This window comes from Zingiber officinale, chromosome 2A (assembly GCF_018446385.1).
Source record: "Zingiber officinale cultivar Zhangliang chromosome 2A, Zo_v1.1, whole genome shotgun sequence".
Classification (NCBI taxonomy): Eukaryota; Viridiplantae; Streptophyta; class Magnoliopsida; order Zingiberales; family Zingiberaceae; genus Zingiber; species Zingiber officinale.
Genome location: NC_055988.1, coordinates 17,497,970 through 17,519,647, shown reverse-complemented (window position 1 = coordinate 17,519,647; position 21,678 = coordinate 17,497,970). Strand labels below are relative to the sequence as shown.

At 36.9% G+C, this 21,678-nt stretch overlaps 2 protein-coding genes across 2 annotated transcripts; both read left to right on the top strand.

Moving 5' to 3' along the window:
* Positions 1 to 900: 900 nt before the first annotated feature.
* Positions 901 to 12,379, top strand: LOC122040861 (KH domain-containing protein HEN4-like). Its single transcript, XM_042600317.1, has 9 exons — positions 901 to 1,172; positions 5,884 to 6,593; positions 6,934 to 7,401; positions 10,114 to 10,368; positions 10,549 to 10,863; positions 11,321 to 11,403; positions 11,492 to 11,597; positions 11,671 to 11,830; positions 12,037 to 12,379. The coding sequence occupies exons 2-8, from the start codon at positions 5,898 to 5,900 to the stop codon at positions 11,827 to 11,829; spliced, it is 2,082 nt and encodes a 693-aa protein (XP_042456251.1). The 5' UTR covers positions 901 to 1,172; positions 5,884 to 5,897; the 3' UTR covers position 11,830; positions 12,037 to 12,379.
* A 6,985-nt stretch (positions 12,380 to 19,364) lies between these two features.
* LOC122040860 (protein ASPARTIC PROTEASE IN GUARD CELL 1-like) lies at positions 19,365 to 21,305 on the top strand. The gene has a single exon (XM_042600316.1). It carries the CDS (start codon positions 19,457 to 19,459, stop codon positions 21,095 to 21,097), a length of 1,641 nt encoding a protein of 546 aa, XP_042456250.1. The 5' UTR covers positions 19,365 to 19,456; the 3' UTR covers positions 21,098 to 21,305.
* Positions 21,306 to 21,678: the final 373 nt, after the last annotated feature.

Genomic DNA, 21,678 nt, shown 5'->3' with positions numbered 1-21,678 from the left:
ACCCAAGGGAAGGAGTGGATTTCATCCATATCCAAATTTTTGAATTTCATTTCAAAATTTTGATTCTATTCCCATCAATCAAATTTAAAAGTTTGGGAATGAATTCATTCCTTCATTCCTAAACTCCTAAATCAAACGCCACCTAAAATATTAATCAATAGATGTACTTGCTCTAGTTTTTAGTTGATTTAGGGATAACTAAGTCTTGCTAAATTTAAGATAGTTTGCTAAAGGAAAATAAAACGGGGGCATTTTTTATTTTATTTTTTTATTTCAAAGAAGGCATTCTTGTAAACAAATAATAAAAGAATCATCCTTTTAATTTCAAATATTTAATTCTAGAATAAACTGCGTATTTGATGGCTGTTGTAATATATACACACTTGATGGCCAATAGATTATTTGCAAAGTGAATAAATTACTATTTTTATGTAATTAATTGAAAGCTATTGGCTCAATTGAAAATGCTGATTAATTAGACATTTTCTCATACGAGAATATTTGAAAATAAAAATAAAAAAATAGCAAAGGGCGACTAATTTAATCCTATAAAAAAATTTTATAAATCATCCGGATAAATTAGATTATGCCCCTTATTTTTTTAAAAAAATCCTATAAATATATCTCTAATATGTCATAGATTGTACTTTCTGATTTATAATCTGAAAAACTAATGAGTTGGAAGAGATGGATACCTCAATTATATAAAAACAATAAAAAACGTCTTCTGTCTGCCGTTTCGTGGGATGCTGCGTTGCGTTCGTTTGGGATTTGACGGCCCAGCACAAGTGAGGCCCGAGAGATCTGTCTAGGTCGCAATGAAGGGGCCCAACCGGCATTCTAGGGGATGAGACTGGTCTCACGTGAATTACACGTGAAAAGTTTCTATACCCAGCGTCACTGCAACCCCACGCCGATTCTTCATCCTCACGGTTCCGCCGCCGTCCCAATCGTCTCCTTCGTCCGACCATCGTCCGTTGTAGGCGACGATCGTACGAAGAAGCTCGCCGTGCCGCTACCTCGTTATCCTTCGAAGTGAAGCACAACTGCGCTCGCCCTATGCAGCAAGCTCTTTTTGTATCGACTGCGTCGCAGGTGACAGCAACCATTGTTGTCTCTTCTGCCTATGCCCCCTTAATATTCGCCGGAACTTCATCATAGCGATCGTAAAGGTACTTAGTGATTCATATGAAGGTTGGTGTATCCATCAGATCGGTTTCTTCTTTCCTGTCAAGTGTCAAATTAGGGTTTTGTGAGCCAGGCCTTCTGGTTAGATTTAAGGATGACCATTTGCTATTATCACCTTGGATTTTATTTGATGGACTGTGAACTGTGAAAATGCGATCATTAATCTTCTCTATTTCTTCCCACTTATCTCGCCGGTGCAAAATTTAGTTGGCATTGATAGAAATAGGAATGCTTTGAATAGCGTCCACATAGGAGGTTTTGCCAAATGGTCATTTTGTTTAGTTGCTAGGCAACCCTTGTTAGGCAGCCCTTTTGAAAAGCAATCGATGTGGATTGCTAGATGACCTTGGTAGTAGGGATGACAATTTGCGTTGCCCCTTTAAGTCCCACTATGCCCCAACCAATGGATGCTAGCCAACCTGTAAGCCTGACAGGGATGTCAAAAAAAACACAATAGTGTGTGGTGAGTATGAGGTAGTTTCCTTTTACCTTGCCCCCTTACTCCTTATCACATCCTGAATATGTATTTTACTTTATATTTTATCGCTTCACCTTGAACTCGCTTTGCCTGAGAAGCGGGGTGGGGACGGGGAAGATTTTTTTTTCACCTCCTTGACTCACTTTGCTTCCTATACGGGGAAGGGATGAGAACTTAAAAAACCTACATTGTCTTGCCTATTGCCATCCCTCTCCTAGGCAATCCAAGTGGGTATAAGGAAAATAAATATTTTTATAAGTTGTTGGCTCATTTGACATTAGGTATTTTATCTATATTTTGATATTGTATCATAAATTTAATTATAAGTTAGTTACATGTTTTCTTGTCATTTGGATTTAGACTATGAAGTCCTGTTTTTTTTGTGGTTTTATTGTCTTGGTTGCAAAATGAAATGTGAAATGGTTTATTGATTTTATTTGTTAGTATTTGCTTATAAATTATAAATTTGTTTTGATTGATTAGGGATGCAATTGGTATACACACACTCTTTAATATTAGTCATTTTTATTTGCTTTTCTTATTTATTTTAATACATTTTAATGCTTACCTGTAAGATTGTCATCATAGGTACCCATGTAATGCCTAGGTGCATGGTTATTAGCTAACCGCCTATTGCTTTCCATCTTTTATACCTTGGAAACATTTTATATAACTTTATGATATTGACTACTAAGAATTATGTTTTTTTTACACCATATGCATATCATAAACATAAATGCCAACCAAAACTTTTGAGTGGAATTGTGAGAAGAAGTTTTCAAAATTCTATTATTTAATTTTTGCTAAGCTTAGCTTTCTGGCCTTCTTCAGAAGGTATTATTTAGATCTGAAAGTGGAACCTTTATGTTTGTTTGTCTTCAGAAAGATACATGTGGATGCAAAACTTATGATGTTTTTTTTCTCTTTTATGTTTCTTTAATAACATTTATTTCTTCATGCTCTTTGGCATCATATCTTTTGAGTGACTAATGTGAGATATAGAATGGGAAAGTTATTGTGAGATCATGCATGCTCCAAGTGACATATACATCATTGCAATCATAGGCACTTGACATTGCATAATGACTTGTTAGAACTTCTTGTGTGTTATTGGATGGATAAGTGGTGCAAGCAGTCCAGATTGTATTTCTTGAATCTTCAAATGTATGATATATAAATATATAGCTGACATGAAAAATAGTGGGAAATGCTGGCATGTATTTTTCTTCCATAATCCCACTCAAGTAATTGAGATATTAAGATGTTTTAGTTGTTGTTGGGTATTCTGCAGTAAAATTTGCTTCGAATCTATGTATTCTGAAATTAAAATTTCAATCATTTTCATGGAAATGGTTAATAATTCTTTGTTTCATACCAAACCATTTTTTTTTAATCCTCACATGCAAGTCATGGTTGGTCTCTTTAGTAATAGCTTAAACTTTTGAAGTAAGTGGCCATCCTATCAATGTTAACTTTGTACCTGAGGAGGAGGTTCGTGCTTGTTAGAAATATTAGTTAAGAAAATATTCTTCCCCAGAGTTATGTCCACATGCTCTTTTAAGACTGTCTAGACAATCCCAGTTTTTTTTGTGTTCTTAGATGTGATTTATCTGTTAACAGAATATTTTTTGACCGATTTCTCCTAAATCCTAATATCTTAGGCTTCTTGGATAAGTTCTTATATATGAATTGCTGAGGTGAAATAACTAATGATTTGTGGTAGTATATCTTGTTGAAGGTTGCAAAGCCAGCTAAATGATAATTTATTATTGTAATCATAGGAAAGTGCTTCTTTTCAGTACTATTAAAATTGTATGATTCTCTGTTCTGATCATACAATTCAATTCAGCTTCCCAGAGATCCAAATCACTGGTGTGAATTGGACTTGCATCCGAATCGGTCCAGTTTCTATCAGATCAGTTTTCTTCTGATTCTGTTTCTCTGTTGAAACGAGTGCAAAAGAATAAAAAAATTGCAATAATTAACTAGGGTCGATTCACTTCCCTTTGTTTCCTGTTGTCTGTGCCATTTGAAACATCTTCACCACCGTGACAAGCTCCTCCACACCAGTAGGCTGTGATCTTCAAAGTATCGACAACTTTCAACCTTCATGTAGGGACCAGAGAAATCATCTCCACCTTTGCATCTTCCTCCTGCTGTCCTCGTTGTCTCAGCCAGCAAAGCATTGTACCCACACTGGTAGGCCACTGACCTGCATTGTTGGCCAATGATACATTGTCTTCCAGCGCAATGGGCCAGCGGAATTAACTGCTTCTCCACAGTGCAGAACACCTCCTCTCCATCTTGATTGGGGAAGTTGATGTCCTCTACACCTTTTGCACCAACTGACACCTCCGCTTTACACCTCTTTAAATTACTGACATCCTCTTCAAAGTACCAACGTCCACTGCAACCTGTAGTCTTCTCAGTTTCTGCACCAAACAAACCTCCCTACAATCTGCAGCCAACAACCTTCAAAGCACTGACCTCCCAGTTTCGTCTATCTCTCCGTAAACTCTGCTGTTTTTCAATTCTTTTTCTGTGAGAAGCATCATTGGTAGAGCTCTTCAACAAACATCTATAGTAGGTTTCTTCTTTGCTTCTTGCTTCTATGGTACAATTACACATTCACACTGTATGATTACACTGTTATAGATACCAACATATAGTGTGATTACACTGTTATAGATACCAACATATAAAACTAGTGGGCGTTGAGTATGATCCATATAGATATATAGTAGTAACATTTTACATTATTTTCATTGCATTTGAAGCTAGATGTTATCCCTTCCAAGATAAAAATAGTTTTTGAACATATTTTATAGAACTGAACCTTGCAATTCATGATTCAGTATAATTCACGATTCTGTTGAAGATCAAAGTGAGTTATGATAGGAACCTTGATTTGCCAACCTTGCTTCATGGGGCTCAATATGTTATCTTATTTTTGTAGAAACAAGAAACTATTCCTGGTACTTGGTAATCTATAGAAAGTATTCTTTGGGAAAGGTATTTCCCTTCCATTGGATGTTATCACAAGCAAAAAAGAATTGGTTACCACGCCTATACAACTATCAAGGCCAGACATGTCACTCAGATTCTTTTAGAGCAATTTTGTTTTTTCTGTTGAATCAGCTTCAATCTAAATAAAGTAATTACTTTGCAAGGATGGCAGCATGATTCTGATTTTGAGAAACTGTCCAGTTGTTTACTGGATCAATGTTACTCAGTTTTAGGCAGGAGAGGTATCTGTGAACCATGCTCTTGAATTTGTTTCTAACAAGTAGCTAAGAGAGTATTATGCAATATGCCAAATCCCACACTTTTTATACATTACTTTGTTTAAACTGTAGGTTCGTATGTCTGAGCATTTTGGTTTACCAAATTAGCATTTTGCAGATAAGCTGAGTTCATTAATTCACATTTTAGACTGGCATGTGTGAGCATTTTTGTTTAACCAAAATATTGTTACTTGGAAGTGGAACATTCAACTTGTCATGGATATGGACCATATTTGAGTCTGTCTTGTGATGTACAAGGGATTTATTCATTTATTCCTGCAAAGGATGTCAGTCTGTATGTTGTTTATGAGTGTTTTGTCATACTGATCATGTACATTTACCAGCAAACCCAATTCACATAGTTGCCGGAAAAATTTGTCATGCACACTTCTGTTTTGATGATATAAGGATAGAAGAGGTTGATCAAATGGCTTATTTGATGCATGAAATATGGAAATGCAAAAAGGCAACTTTCACTTGTTCACTTATTAAGTTTTTACTACACATGAATGAAACTGCATGCAGGCTTGGAATATTATTTGTACTCCCCTCATTTCTCTTTAATTTATTGTCTTTTCAAAGAGTGAAAATTTGATATTTGTGTTGGTAATTCACAATTTATTGGCATCTTCTTATGGGGACTATTATGTGTTGCTTAATGACGCCCTTATTTTAATTTTAGCATGGTTGAGTTCAGCCTGTTTTTTTTTGTTCTCTAGAAGGTCAACAGCGTACTAAACCACCTGAAAAAAACTGACAATAATTACTAGTATACAGGAAATAATTTTCTATTTGTTTTCATTTTTTAAATTTACCTTTTTACCTTCTTTTCATGTTAAATGCCTTCTTTCAAAGTGTGCTGGTTTCTTTATGCTTCGTATGTATATTTCATTTGCAGTGTGTTTTACATTTCCTTACTCTTGGTGTTTACAGTAGTTTAGAAGAGCATGTCATTTCCATTTTTACCTTCCAAGCGTTCTTATGAAAGAAATCCCCTTGAGTTGAATGGGAGGGGAAAATGGCAAAAGACAGGACCTCATTCAAAAAAGCAGAAACAGATAAAAGCTCCTCCTGGGGCTACCATGTTCCGTATTCTTTGCCCTGCATCAAAATCTGGCAGTTTTATTGGTGACAGTGGAGAAATTGTTGCAAGGATACAGAAAGAGACTTGTGCCAAAATTAGACTTGAAGAAATTGTTTCTGGCTGTGATGAGAGAGTTATTCTTATCACTGGATCAGAGAAAGATGCAGAACTTGGCAATGAGCCTAAAAAAGAAGATGAAGTTTCTGAAGGCGGTGATAATCTCAAGGAAAGTGCTGAGAATGTTGGTGAGTCCGAGGACTCTTCTGCTCCAGAAAGCACAAAGGTAGATGAAGGACCACCATTATTAGTTAATGCTCTCTTACTTATTTTTGAGAGAATTATTGAAAATGAGCCGGACAATGAGGTGGATGAAGAAGAAAATAAGAAGCAAACTACTGTTTCTGCAAGATTGTTAATTCTGTCTAACCAGGTAGGTTGTCTACTTGGGAAGGGTGGGAGTGTTATTAAGCAAATATCAGCAGACAGTGGGGCCCAGATTCGCATACTTCCAAAAGAGAAACTTCCTTTGTGCGGCACACAGCAGGATGAAATTGTCCAGGTAAGAGTGTTTGGAGATATTTTAACATGTTTCTATGAGTTGCATTGTTATTTATTTTTTTATTTATCGAGAAGCAAATATCATTCCTCAGACAATGCATTAGTTGTAGGTTCCACTTACATTAATCTTTCTTTCCCATTCTTATACTTATTTGATGCTTCTGCTGCAAATTATATTGTAATTATCTTCTTTTATTTTTTTTTAAAATTCATTTTTAGATTCAAGATCTAGGAGATACACTGTCCAACCCTATATAGTTGGGACAAACATGGCTTAACGATGATGATTATCCTTTGGTTCAATAGTTAAATATTTGAAACCTTGTCATATGACATTGCAGATAATTGGAGGGGTCGATTCAGTGAAGAAAGCTCTGCATTTAGTTGGTCAGCAACTCCTAGATAACCCAACACGTGAACGTGATTCTTTTCCTCTGGCAAATTCTTCTGGTCCCTTGTCACATCCATTTGCTTCTATTCCTCGGTCAGAAGGTCTTCCACCACCAAATTTTCATTATCCTCCTCAAGGACCACCTTTCTCCAACAGGCCCCATGACATGCCTGACTTCCATCCAGGCATGGGCCCACCTTTTCCTAAATTTCATGAAAGTGGACCACCCATACATCCTCAAATCTCTCCAGAGCCCATCACTTTCAGGTTACTCTGCCCTGCTGAGAAGGTTGGGAGTGTGATAGGGAAGGGAGGGAACATTGTGAAAACTCTTCAAAGTGAAACTGGTTGTGAAGTTAAAGTTACAGAGACAATTCCTGAATCAGAGAATCGTATTATAATCATATCTGGTGTTGCGGTAAGCTCCTTTGTCCCTACTCTTTTTAATAGCACACTGGTTATTAAGTTAGTGAATAAAGACTGATATTCTCTTTTCATGTTTAAATATTAAATTGATCCAATCCTTCTTGTTGTAACTTGTATGATGTTTCACAAGTGTTTGGATACACAAGTCTTATTGTGAATTACATTGTTATTGTGCAATTTGAGGGTATAGGTAAAGCTAAGCACTTAGATTCATTACAATTGTGCTGTCACTGTAAATTTAGCTACCTTAACTTTTGTCTAAGAAAGTTTGAGGTGTAGTTTATTTTGTTACCTAGAAAGTTAAATGTGATGCTAGCTTTGACATTTTATTACCTATTCATTTCCATTAATTTTCCCTACGTTGCTAAATTCTTTTTATGATTGTTAGCTTGCATATGAGTTTTGGTTAGGAATATTAAAATTTAGTCAGTGGATTAACCAACAAAATTGTACATGATAAGGATGTTCAAGTTAATCGATTGGATTTTTAAGTGCAAAACTTTCAGTTAATCCCAAGGCCATATGCCATTGGCCCGCCTCATATTTATATAACAAGGATGTGAAATACTAAGACATGGATTGGCAATATATAATAAACTATATTAATTGACACATGTAATACATATTTTTTCCATATAGAAAAAAATATACCTACCATACAATGCAGCATACATAAAGCATAGCAATCAATATTAACTAACAATTAAAATAAATTATAAATATAAAAGCACGACACATATAATTAATTACTTGCAAAAAACAAGTTTTTAAGTTAACACTTATAAGCTATAAATTCAGGTAGTTTAGGTATTTAGTTTAGTTGAAACAAGTTCAAATTAGAAGTAGTCTTTTCTCCCCATTGCATAGGCAGGCAACATGTGCCATTTTGAGCATGTGTCCTTATGTCGTTCCTGTCAAAATCCACCTAGAGGGGCCACTTTTTAAAAGTATAACATACTGATTGGTGTAGAGCCTCATTTTTTACTGTTATATATTTACGTTTTCAAGGTCTTTGCATTAGTCACTACACTAAGCTTATGCTGTGAGGGACTCCATTGTATCCACTTGTGGCTGCGTATGGATTATGTGGACTTAATCAATTCCTAAATTGTTAAAGTCCAAGTCATGTTGAAATAAATGTTCATGATTGGCATGATTAAATGAGCAGTGTCAAATAAATATATGAGAAGCATATTCTTATTCTTTTATTCCTTAGGTTCACATAAAATTTTTCTTTGATCTGTATTTTATCTCTTGGTTAACATCCACTTATCTATATTATATATTGTGCATTAGTAGTTTTGTTTTGATTTTGCAAAATATTTTTTAATGAAATTATTGATTGCTTAGGATGATTGATTAATTTTTAAGTGAACATTTGCTTATGGTATTTTTTTGACCTACAATATTAAATTTGCAAATACAAGTAACACTTTTTTTTTAAAAAAAAAGAAATATGTTTCTGCATATATGTTACCATAGACTATTTGTAATTTTGCTTTGTGCATTAGCTTGGCATGATATCACCTATGAACATTTTTACTACATAGAGTGCCACACCTTATCAATTATATGCATTTTTCATATATTTACAATATGATTAATTTTTTGTTATGTGCCACAATACTAGAATGATGCAATTAAACATGTCCAAGAAAGTTGATACATTTGATGTCATAAATGCCAAATACATTTTCTTAACAATAATTTTGCAAGTTGGGATATGCTGCTATCTTGCTTATTAGCATTTATCCTTCTTGTCCTGGTACTTTTTGCTTCACGGCTATGTTCTTTCTTTTGCAGTATGTTAAATTGATCTACAATAAATATTTAGTTTATGATGGGAATTTGGAAGGTTCTTCTGGTATACCTTATTTCAAAATGTTTTACTGTCAGCATTAAGATGTGGCTTTAGAAATTCAGTGCACAATTGTTGCTTTTATTGGTGCTTGTATGCAAGATTTATTATATTTTCTGTAGTTACATTCTATGAAGTAGGATAAGGTTGCGTACAATGGATCGTTCCCTAGGACCCCGCATGGTGGGAGCTTCGTACACTGGGCTTTTTTTTTTTTTTTTTTTTTTTACATTCTAAGAAGAGTTGAAAAAGAAAACAAATTTGAATGTATATTTTTGGTTTCATTTTCCAGATGTTGCTGCCATGATATGGCATTCCTTTGCACTTGGTCTTCAGTTTATATTATGGAATAATCTCCAGTATATAGGATCATGACTGCAAGATTTGGCTTTTAAACCTTGCTTTAGCTCTTCTCTAGGCCACTTTTTTCTTAGTTTTCACGTATAGATTGCAGATCTTCCTTCTTATTTGTTTGCTTATTTGCTGCAATACATAGTGTGTAGTTCTACTAATTTAAAAACATTTGTTATCATCTCCTTTTGTTTTCTCTATAAAATAAAAAAATTCTTTTTTGTTTCATGAAAGATGATTGATGTTCGCCAAAAACCTTTTATTTTTACTGAAAAAAATCTGGAAAAGTTGGAAAAGCTTCCGAACAAAAGCATCCTTATGGCCTTCTATTATTGTTACTAATTGTTGTCTGTCATACATTGTCTTTAAAAGAAGAAACCATGTCTATAGAATGATTGCTTTCAAGCCATTTTATTTTGTCACTTCTGGTTGTAGCAAAATATACTTTTGTTATTGAAAATTCAAGGTCTGATAATATACTTCTTATCTTTGTAGCTTCCATCTGATGAGGTTGCACCAGTACAGGATGCTGTTCTCCGTGTGCAACAAAGGATAGTAATGGGTGTACCTGATCCTAAAGAGAGTACTGTCTTGTCTAGGCTGATTGTTGCTTCCAACCAAATTGGTTGTCTTCTTGGTAAAGGCGGGGCTGTAATAACTGAAATAAGGAAGCTTTCTGGAGCTCAGGTACGTATTCTTGGTAAAGATCAGATCCCGACGGGTGTGCCTGAAAGTTATGGAATGGTCCAGGTATGCTTCGATTGTCTCAGGGTTTGTATTCTAGCTACTTCGTCCTTTTGTTTTTTCTGTGTAGTTTGTATAAAATCATTTGATTTGAAAGTATTTCTTTTCTTTCTTTTGCATGTATACTGCCTGTTGGTATTTTAGATTTGTCTTAGCACAAAATTTCTTTTGAATCCTTTTTGGTAGATATCTGGAGAATTTGGAGCAGTTCAGGATGCTTTGTTGCAAATAACTTTTAGGTTGAAGCAACATCTTTTCCGTGATAAGTTGCCTGCCATGGATCCCAACATGCATCCTTCTTTTGTTGAGCAAATGCCTAAATATGGCTTACACATGGGAAGGAGGGAATCTTCACCCTCCAGGTTGAACTCTAATTTGCCCCCATTTCAGAAAGATTTTGTTGGTCACCCATTTGAAGAAAGAGCTTCCTTTGCTCATCAAATGCATGGTTCAGGTATTCCTTCTTTTGGTGTTAAGAGACCTGGACCATGGCTACCTCAGGTATTTGCGTTCTTTAGTTATTTGATTAAGAAAATAGACGCAGAACATTATAATTTCAACCTTTTGAGCATCACTCTCTATTGTTAGTATTAAACCTATTATCTCTGATATGCCAAGTAGCTCGAGTGATCATTTAACCCATGCACCCGAAGCAGTGCCCTTAATTTGGGATTTACATTTGTAAATGGTAACATGCATTACATTTATAATTTCCTTGTCACGTACAATGGCCCATGTAAGTGATTGTGGTGGCTTCATTTTTTTGGTAATTGAAGAATTACTGCTAAAATTTTAATTAAGTCTATCTCTGTAAATTAGTTTTAATCCCTCTCTAAGTCTCTACCTTATAATATTTATCAAATGCTCATTTTTATTGTCAATTTGCTGAATAATCTAGTATCTAACATCTTACAGATTTTATTTATTTTTAACTAAATATCATCTGTTGACTTGATAGGGAATGAGGGATTCTGGTGGCCCATTGCCTTTACCTGATTACCCTGGAGGAGGTCCACACAGACGGATGGGTGGATTTGCTAGGTCTGGTTTCTTTTATCCAGCATAATTTCCTACTTGTCGTATTTTTATATTTAAGCTGTAATCCCACTTTCTTTTGGTGTTCATGCAGTGGAAACCAGCTAATTCCTATTGCAAGTGTAGATGTTGTGGTTCCACGGTCTCTTGTACCCAACTTGTATGGTGAAGATGGTGGTTGCCTAAGGCGGATCCGTGAGGTTGGATCAATATCTATTGTATTGTGCATTAAACCAGATTGTTTTATTGCTAACATTTTTATCTTGTTTTCAGATCTCAGAAGCAAAAATTACAATTACTGAACCCAGATCAGAGGCAACTGAAACAGTGATCATAATAGCTGGGACACCAGAACAAACCCATGCTGCTCAAAGTCTCATCCAAGCTTTTGTGATGAGTGAAACTAGTTCCATAGAATCAGCTAAATCTTGAGGTGATTTTTATTTTATTTTATTAATATTTCTTTTATGTTCAATCTGCTTTACCTTCAATAAGCTTCCTTCCTTTTAAAATAAAATTTGTGTTTTGTGGAGAAAAACCATGCATTTCTTGTCATACAATCCTTTCACTTTGGGCTGGGGTTTTCAAATGTCAGATTCATACTTTTTCATTATTGTGGTTCTTTATTGTTGCCATCAGCAAATCAAGAAGCTTCAAGGGAGAACATGTTTGCAGCCTAGAGATTCTAAAGGTTCATGTTCCACTCAACTAATATTAGGTTTTTGTCAGAACTCATGAGTTTTATTGAAACTAGTATTTCTGGAGAGGTTACAAAAATTATGGATATTTAGCTGAATGAGTTGGTTTACCTCTCAGACAAGCCAAGAAAGGATCATTACATTCCTTGTATGAGCTGAATTTAAGTATGTGTGTGTGTGTTTTTAACTCTGTTAGGAGGATACAACATTAACTGGTTGCTTTTGTGGATGTTGCACACGTTAACAGTGAACATAGTAAAGTATCTTAAGCTATTATTTCTAAATTCTCTAATGAGTTTTGGTTTTCTGGAAGAATATGACAATGAGGTTATACATTTTAGTTGTTTGCTTAATGATAATTGCTTCCTGTAATTTGCTTTCATACATATAGTTGGGCATGCACATTGGTAATGTTGTTGAATTACAATAGTTTTCCATATTAAACATCAGTTTCTAGCAAATATTTGGTCGCCAATTCCAGAGAATTTAAGCATCATAATTCAGACATTTCTGAACATGCTTCCCTTTTTTACTTGTAACTTTGCTGTCAGTGTTCAGCTTGATATGGAGTATCATCACGGATTTTGTACATTCTAGAGCATATAATGTAGTTCTATATTTAATGTCTGGATTACTGTTGTGGTATAGGTGATATGAAAACATTCTTAGTACATGCTCGCATTCTTATTTTTACATGTAGGGTAATTTCAATGCATAATTAAGGATCACTTTTCTCATTTCCTTTGTTCTTTAGACACTCTTTCTTAAATGCCATTATGATGGGTTTTCTCCAAAATGGGAGATTGATTTAGCAACAATGCTAGTAGACGGGAAGCTATTGGTTGTGACAAAAAGTGAAGAGATAGTAGCAGTTTTTCTTTGTTCCGGAGTTGTCAGAAAAGATGCTTTTTCCTCTACCTTCACTCCTCTTTTCTACCGTATGCTCTTTTTCTTTTTGTGTTGTCAAAACAACCAAAAAAAATCAGATTTGACTGTTCTCACTAGTTTCAGATTGTTAAGCTAAGAAATTGGCTGAGATGCCGTTGATATTATGGTACAAATGCATGGAATTAGAATTTCTCAACACCTCAAGTTGCATTTGGGTTACCAGTATTTGTATGGGAAATGTGAACTGATGTAATTTTGTTGAGACGTGCTAACTGATTTGAGGATTCACTTCTTTACTAGAAGTAAATGGTGGGAGATTTTGAACACTGGACACATTTATTCATTCTATTTTGGTATCAGTTAGTTGGGCTTCCATTCAGTTCCTCTTGCATTCCTCCTTTTGTCAATCAGGTAAGCACTCTAGTTGTTTGATTATAGACATGATGTATGTTGTAGGTTGGTTACTTGGTTCTACATTTTTTAATTTGATTGGACTTCCACTGTTTGCTTTAAGGAATTAGTCCGGAAAAGAAGATACTGTGTTTAAAATTTAATTTATATACTTCCCTTCATGATTTCTTATTTTTTATAGAAATATTAGATTTGTTTGCCTACTTTTCATGATTTACCACTGGTCTCCAAGTAAACCAACTTGTTTATGTAAATATTCGGAGGTTGTCGGTTGCCATTTTAGATTACTTCTAGTACGAAGGTTGTCCATTGCCATTTTTGATTACATCTAGTTTACTGATACTAAGTTGTGTGCGCGTGCCCGTGTATTATAAAAACCTTAATGGTTTGGTTTGGTGTTAACAATTTGTGTTGGATCAAACTGAAATTTGAAAGAAATTGATTGTTTGCAAACTGAACCATGTTTGGATTGATTTGGTTGTTTGTTTAATTGGTTATGTCTACCCTTGTTGCTTTCCCAGTACACTGTTTCTTTACTTACAAAAAGGTAAACAAAAAGGAAGAATGCTGATATTTATAATTCAGCATGAGGTGGAAAGCTCTGGGTTTTAAATCTGAACGCACTAATGTTTTAGTTTTGTTAACTTAATACTTTGTATCTAGCTTAGGATACTGTACTTTGGGTATGAAATTTGTTTGTTTTTGTTGTTGCTTATTTGATTATCATTTTTTATTTGTTTTCTTGTAAAAATTTTGTAGAAATATAACCACTCTTTTAATGATAAGACAAAATGGGCAAAGGAATTGAATATGTGATGTGCACCATTTTCTTCAAGATTTTTATAAGAAAACAAATAAAAAATGATAATCAAATAAGCAACAACAGAAACAAATAAGTTTCGTACCCAAAGTATATTATACTAAGTTAGGTATGAAGTATAAAGTTAACAAAGTTAAAATATTAGTGTGTTCAGATTTTAAATTCAGAGCTTTCCACCTCATGCTGAATTATAAATATCAGCATTCTTCCTTTTTGTTTCCCTTTGTAATTAAAAAAACAGTGCACTGGGAAAGCAATAAGGGTAGGCATAACCAATTAAATAAACAACCAAATCAATCCAAACCATAGTTCAGTTTGCAAACTAAGTAATCAATTTCCTTCAAATTTTAGTTTGATCCAACACCAAACTGTTTTTATAATACACGGGCATGCACAGACACTTTAGTATTTGTAAATCGGATGTAATTGTAAATGGCAGTGGACAACCTTCGACTATTCATGTAAAACTTGAAGGCCAACAATTATACACACATAAAATTTAGGGTGCGTTTGGTTTGCACGTTTTTCATTTTCCGGAAAATGCGTTTTCTAAAAAACAAAAAATGGCTTTTTGTCATTTTCTATTTTTCTAGAAAATATTAGATATTTTTTTTAGAAAACAGACACGAAAAATGTAAACCAAACATCATTTTTCAGAAACACTCGTTTTTTCATAAAATGAAAATGAAAATTACACAAACCAAACACACCCTTAGTATTTGTAAACTATAAGTATTCTAAAATAATAACTGACAAATAAGTTGGTTTACTTGAAGACCAATAATTACATTATTGCACCACCTAATCCATATCCAATCAAATAGGAACCTGAGATAATGTACTTATCATTTTAGAATGTAGTAATTCAGGAAAAGTAGGCAAACAAATCTGATATTTCTAATAAAACAACAATAAATTTTGAAGGGAAGTATATAAATGAAATTTTAAACACACATTGTACCTTCCTTTCCAGGGTAATTCCTTAAAGTAAACAGTGGAAGTCCAATTAAATTCCAAATGTAGACAAATTACACTTTGTCTATCAATCAAACAATTAGAGTGCTTGAGGAATTGAAGAGGAACTAAATGGAAACCCAACTAACTGATACCAAAATAGATTGAATAAATGTGTCCAGTGTTCAAAATCTCCCACCATTTACTTCCAGTAAATAAGTGAATCCTCAAAATAGTTAGCACTTCTTCCCAAATCATACAAATACTGATAATCCAAATGCAACTTGAGGTGTTGACAAATTCCAATTCATGCATTTGTACCATAATATCAACGACATCTCAGCCAATTTCTTGCTTAACAGTCCGGAACTAGTGAGAACAGTCAAATCTGAGTTTTTTTGGTTGTTTTGACAATGCAAAAAGGAAAAGAGTAGATGGTAGAAAAGAGAAGAGTGAAGGTAGTTGAAAAAACAACTTTCCTGACAATTACAGAACAGAGGAAAACTACTACTATCTCTTCGCTTTTTGTCAAACCAATAGCTTCCCATCTACTAGCATTGTTGCTAAATCAATCTCCCAAGGAAATGAGAAAAGTGATCTTTAATTATGCATTGAAATTATCCTACATGTAAAAATAAGAATGTGAGCATGTACTAAGAATGTTTTCATATAACCTACACCACAACAATAATCCGAACATTAAATATAGAACTACATTATATGCTCTAGAATCTACAAAATCCTTGATGATACTCTTATGTTCCACATTTATCTTAACAACTTTATTTCTGCAACTCTTATTTTCTCGTGTGAAGAGTCAAGTATACAACTAAAATGATCTCGATGAATCTGGACCCTAACAAAATCTCTTATTTCAAAATCATTTAAAAAGAAGTATCTTGGTTGTCGCTATTTACTGGTTAAATGTCATCACAAAGAAGAATAAATTTGCTTTCATTGATTCTGTCATCCATGCATTAATCAATATCTTTACCTTATACCAATGTACTATTATATTTGTGCATCATGGGATTCAAAATTTGTGCCAAGTTTTATAATTACTACAATGTCACCATTGATATATGCCAAAGCCACTTTAACAATCAAAATGTTTCATTTTGAGTAAAATCTTCTGCCACTTGACGTGCCTACGTTGACTTTGAGCCCCGTTCATTTTTCATGCATCTTGAAACGTGACTCGCGTCGGCACGAGTAGCTTCCGGGAAGATGGCGTTTGACCACCATCAGACCTGAAGTGAATGCTTCATTTGCCAACAAAAATTGACCGGCCATGCAACAATTTCCACCGATTGCTTCAGGACCAACCCTCAAATTTGCATGTTTTTTTTTAACGACAAATTAAGTTGCCCTTCTCACTCCCTTTTTAGTTTTAAAGTGCTACAGCCAATTGAAAGGACAGTAGTGCTGGGATATGCTTCCAAGTCCAACAACAATAGGCGACAACGTGGGCCAGGTTGATGGCCGGCAGGGCTACACGGTGTGGAGGCTGAGTTGCAGTGCTCTACTTTTCCCCCAACATTTTGACCACTCAAATTTAACATGGTACAGGTTAATAACTCCTATGTCCTTTTTATTTATTATTAAAAAAATATCTTATTTAATTTTCTATTAAATTATTTTACAAAAGGATTCTACCAATAAATTGAGCTATCATTTGTGGGAAGTGGGTTGTGTAAGCCGTAGGAAAGGAAATTGACTTTGATGTTGGTGGATTAATGCTGTAAATAAGGGTGTAATGCAATGGGGTCTAGTTAAGGCCCATCTCAATACCTTGGTCTCTAAGTTAAGGTACAAGTTGGATTGATTGCCCTATAGATGTGTCGATTAGGGTTTCGTGGTTCTCTCATGACCCTATGATATTGGGATCAATTTCTTTTTCAGCCTTGCCATTGAGAATTTTTGAGAAAAAAGGATAAAATTGTCATAATTTGTTCTATTACACATTTTTGTTCTTTAGCAAATGCTTGTCTTCTTTTCCTCTAGTCTATGATCACAATATGATTCAATCTAGTATTTATTATGCTCATGTTTATATATATGTTGGTCCTTGTCTGCTAGCATCAGCTATTGATCAATTCTAGAACTTCACTCTTCTACTACGGCCTTACCTTAAAAATCCAAGGCTTCATCTTTTTGCCTCATTGTTGGTTTGTGGTACCAGTCATCTTCTCAAGTCTTTAATATTTTTTCAATCTATTGGGCCTACTTGCTTCTAAACTTTGGATCTTCTACTTTGGGATTTCAACTATTTTTTAACGTTATCTTTTTTTTCAAGGATTTTTAAAATTGAGTTTCTTCTTTTGATCTTACCGTATGTATTTCTCCAAAACATCTTGCAACATCATAGAAATGCACCTCACAGATTAAATAAAGACCTCCTTTGAAGTCCAAACTTAGCCAAGTGCTGGAGTGTAAATGCACGTTCGGGTCATCACCTAAGCTCCAATCTAAGAAGCATCTTTACAACACAGCTCGAGGGCCACCCTTATAGATCCTAGATGCCTCTCCTTCATCGATAATCGAGATACCTTTTCACTCTATTAGCCCCAAAACCCCTTGAACTTGGTGTTGGTAGCATGACTGAATATTTAATCAAAACTGAACTGAATTAATCAAAATTATTTTTTTTAGATTAAACTCAAATTACATGCAAGAAGAGGAAATGCCCTAAATCTAGAGAGAGAACGACAATTAGACAAGCAAAATGAGAGTTTGTTTCTATATTTCAACAGAGAGCAACAAAGTATGGTGATGAAAATGATTAGCAGGAGTTGCAAGAAGCCCATGTCTATCTCTTGAACACTGCGATCGCCCACATCACATCAGCTCCATTGCTCTGAAGTGTGCCTATGACCTCAGAATTGCCGACAACATCTATCACAACGATACCAGCAATCACCATCAGCCCATAATACCCTCTCTCTGCTCTCCTTTTCTCCCAACTCTGTATTCCGCCGGCCAAAAATATCCCCTTCTGCCACGTCATACACCTCTTCCACTCTGGCCTCTGCATGAGATCAAATCTCCTCGAGGTAGAAGAGCCCTACAGCCTCACGCCCATCTCAGCTTCCCTTCTCGTTGTTGAACTAGTAGATGTCCTGCGAGACTCGTCTTGCTAGTACTCATCGATAAAGGTGAGAATTCAATTAATTCGATTCATGAATTAATCTGATTGTATTATTAATTGAATCAAATTAAAATTTTATTAAAATTAAATTAATCGAATCTATTATTTCGATTAATACTGAATTAATTAAATTTATTTACAATAATAATAAAAAAAATTTATACAAAATTAATATTAAATTAATCGAGTTAACTAAATTAATCGAATACTCACCCTTCTTCATCGGGAATGAATGCAGTCCCAGGGAAAAGGCAAGCCAAGTTGAAGGCGACAATGGCTATCAGTAGGATCTTCAACTTTGAGAGACGATCAGAAGTTAGAAGAAGAGGTGACTTCAAGGAGATGAGATCCTCTGTCCCGAAAATATCGTGTCCCTATATCTCAGCGTCGATCAGACGATTATGACATTTTCACTGCATCCTTGAGATATGATTTAGTTCGTTCGATCGGCGCTGGGACATGGGGACACGACATTTTCGAAACAGAAGATCTCATCTCGACTTCAAGAGGTAAGCGGAGTCCGGAGAAAAGGAGAGGTTAGGATGGATTACCGGAAATTATGAATTTTAAAATTCCAATCGATTTAACCATGTTGGGATTTTTAATATTGAAAACGAATCGACCAAATTAAAATAATTAATATATATATATAAAGCAAATTTCCAAATTAACGGAGCAGAATTTTTTATTTCGATCCATTTAACAGAATTAATTTTTATTCACCCGGACTAAAACTAAACTGTTCCATGACAGAAGAGACTAGTCTCGCACATGATACCGCTGGCGACTGAAAGAAACAAAGAAAGGAACAAACAATGGTGGAATCAAAGCCGGTGGTCAGCCACGACCAAGTCAGCAGCCTCTGGGTCGCATCATTTAAACTAAGCTTTTACTTGCAGAAGATTCAAAGTTCAAGCATCAAGAATTAAAGTATAACAATCTGTAACATCAGCAAAGAACACCCAGATTATACTTTGCCTGAGGCAGGGGAAATTACTATCGTTCTTCGTATCCGCGTTTTCAAAGATCTACGTTTCCTGCCATGTTCCCTTATTCTGACTTTGTGGAAGAATATGAGAGAAGGGATATAAATTCCGGCTCTGCTTCTTCCCGTCTCTGCAACCCTCATCGAGGTCTGAAATGGCTCCCTGTGACAGTCGGATCCTCGTTTGGTTCCTATTTTGCTGCTGTTGTCTTCTGCAGCCGTTGAACTCGTCCGCTATTGTCTACAACCGGAGCTCCTCCGCTTCGTATAGGACGCCTCTTCATGGGATCGAATTGCCCGCCAACTTCATGAGTTTCGGCTCCGCCGCATCCTCCGGCGACTCGAGCTGCGACCGGGACAGGGGAGAAAGCAGGGCGTCGCATGTCGATGAGCGTGACGGCGCGGCGCCGGCCTTGAAGCTTCACCTCAAGCACCGGGATGCGGAGGCGGCGGAGAGGAGCAAGAAGGAAGCGCTGGAAGACTCCAGCCTTAGAGACGGTCTCAGGATTCAGACCCTCTTTAGGAGGATTACCGAGAAGAAGAACCGAATCGCCGCGTCCGGCATCGCCGCCGCCGCCGCCACCGCTGACCAAAGCCGCATCGAGGTCGGACAGAAAGAGACGTTAGCGAAGTCGCCGGAGCTTGCCGGGAGGCTGATGGCTCAGGTCGAGTCGGGCGTCACCCTCGGTTCCGGCGAGTACTTCATCGACGTGTTCGTCGGCACGCCGCCGCGCCATTTCTCGCTCATCCTCGACACCGGCAGCGACCTCAACTGGATTCAGTGCCTCCCGTGCTACGACTGCTTCGAGCAGCACGGCCCTGTTTACGACCCCGCCGCCTCCTCCTCCTACCGCAACGTCAGCTGCGGCGACAGCCGCTGCGGTCTCGTCTCCTCGCCTGACCCTCTCCGCCCCTGCCTCGCCGCCACAGGCCAAGACCGACCCTGCCCCTACTTCTACTGGTACGGAGACCGCTCCAACACGACCGGGGACCTCGCGCTCGAGACCTTCACCATGAACCTCACCGGCGTCGGCGAGTTCCGGCGGGTGGACGACGTCATCTTCGGGTGCGGCCACTGGAACCGCGGGCTCTTCCACGGCGCGGCGGGGCTGCTGGGCCTCGGCCGCGGCCAACTTTCTTTCGCCTCCCAACTCCGCTCGCTCTACGGCGACATCTTCTCCTACTGCCTCGTCGACCGCAACAGCGACCTCAGCGTCAGCAGCAAGCTCATCTTCGGCGAGGACGACACCGTCGCCCGCAACCCACTCTTGAACTACACCACCTTCGTCGCCGGCAAGGACAGCCCCGTCGAAACCTTCTACTACGTCCAGATCAAGTCCATCCTCGTCGGCGGGGAGGAACTGGCAATCCCACCGACGACATGGGACATAGCCAAGGACAGCAGCGGCGGAACTATCGTAGACTCCGGCACCACGCTGAGCTACTTCGCCGCCCCGGCGTACGAGAGGATAAAAGAAGCCTTCACGAAGAAGGTGAAATACCCAGCGGTGACCGACTTCCCGGTGCTCGACCCCTGCTACAATGTGTCAGGGGCAGGGAAGGTGGAGGTGCCGGAGTTCGCCATCCTCTTCGCGGACGGTGCGGTATGGAACTTCCCGCCGGAGAACTACTTCATCCGGCTCGAGCCAGAGGAAATCATGTGCCTCGCCGTGCTGCCGATGCCGCAGTCCCCGCTTTCCATTCTGGGAAACTACCTGCAGCAGAACTTCCACATCCTATACGACATGAAGAATTCCCGGCTGGGCTTCGCGCCGACGAGGTGCGCGGAGATGTAGGCGGTCAATTTCAGAAATTTTGGTTACAGACAGATTCTTCTCTTCTCTGCAACGACAGATGGAGAGTTTTTTTTTTTTTCTTTTATTCTCTTTTCCTTGTTAATCAGAAAATTTCTGGTTCGATTCTGTGCAGTTTAATCAATCTTTTCTTTTCTTGTTATAGTTAGATATGGGAAGATTTCATAAAAAAGATAGAGCAGTTTATTCAGAATCTTTGTTCTGATTTTGACTCTCGAATTGTTCCTGTTCAAAGTCTACGTAGAGGAAACTTTGTTTTGGAATCTGACCAGAAATGCTAGTCAGACTTTAGTAAAAAATGATTAACCTCCTCCTGTCCCCCGAATTAATTATGTAAACAAAATTAAATTATAGGGTTACTTTATAGTAGACTGTTAATTATAAGGTAAGTGATCATATCTGAAGACGAGAACGATAGTATGCTAGTTAGATGATTTTGATATAGATTGTGAGAAGACTCCCAGCAAGAGGAATTTGATGTTGCGGACTATCCTTCGTAGCAAAAATAAGAACTTAGAGAAGAAAACGTTCATAACTGGGCCAGGAAAGGATCCCGATGTAGG

Bases quoted from the DNA above. Each gene is read 5' to 3' on its own strand.
- LOC122040861 (XM_042600317.1), top strand. From the start codon at position 5,898: ATGTCATTTCCATTTTTACCTTCCAAGCGTTCTTATGAAAGAAATCCC. The intron at 10,369-10,548 runs GTATGCTTCGAT...CCTTTTTGGTAG, and splicing joins AAAGTTATGGAATGGTCCAG to ATATCTGGAGAATTTGGAGC. The intron at 11,404-11,491 runs GTCTGGTTTCTT...GTGTTCATGCAG, and splicing joins CGGATGGGTGGATTTGCTAG to TGGAAACCAGCTAATTCCTA.
- LOC122040860 (XM_042600316.1), top strand. From the start codon at position 19,457: ATGGCTCCCTGTGACAGTCGGATCCTCGTTTGGTTCCTATTTTGCTGC.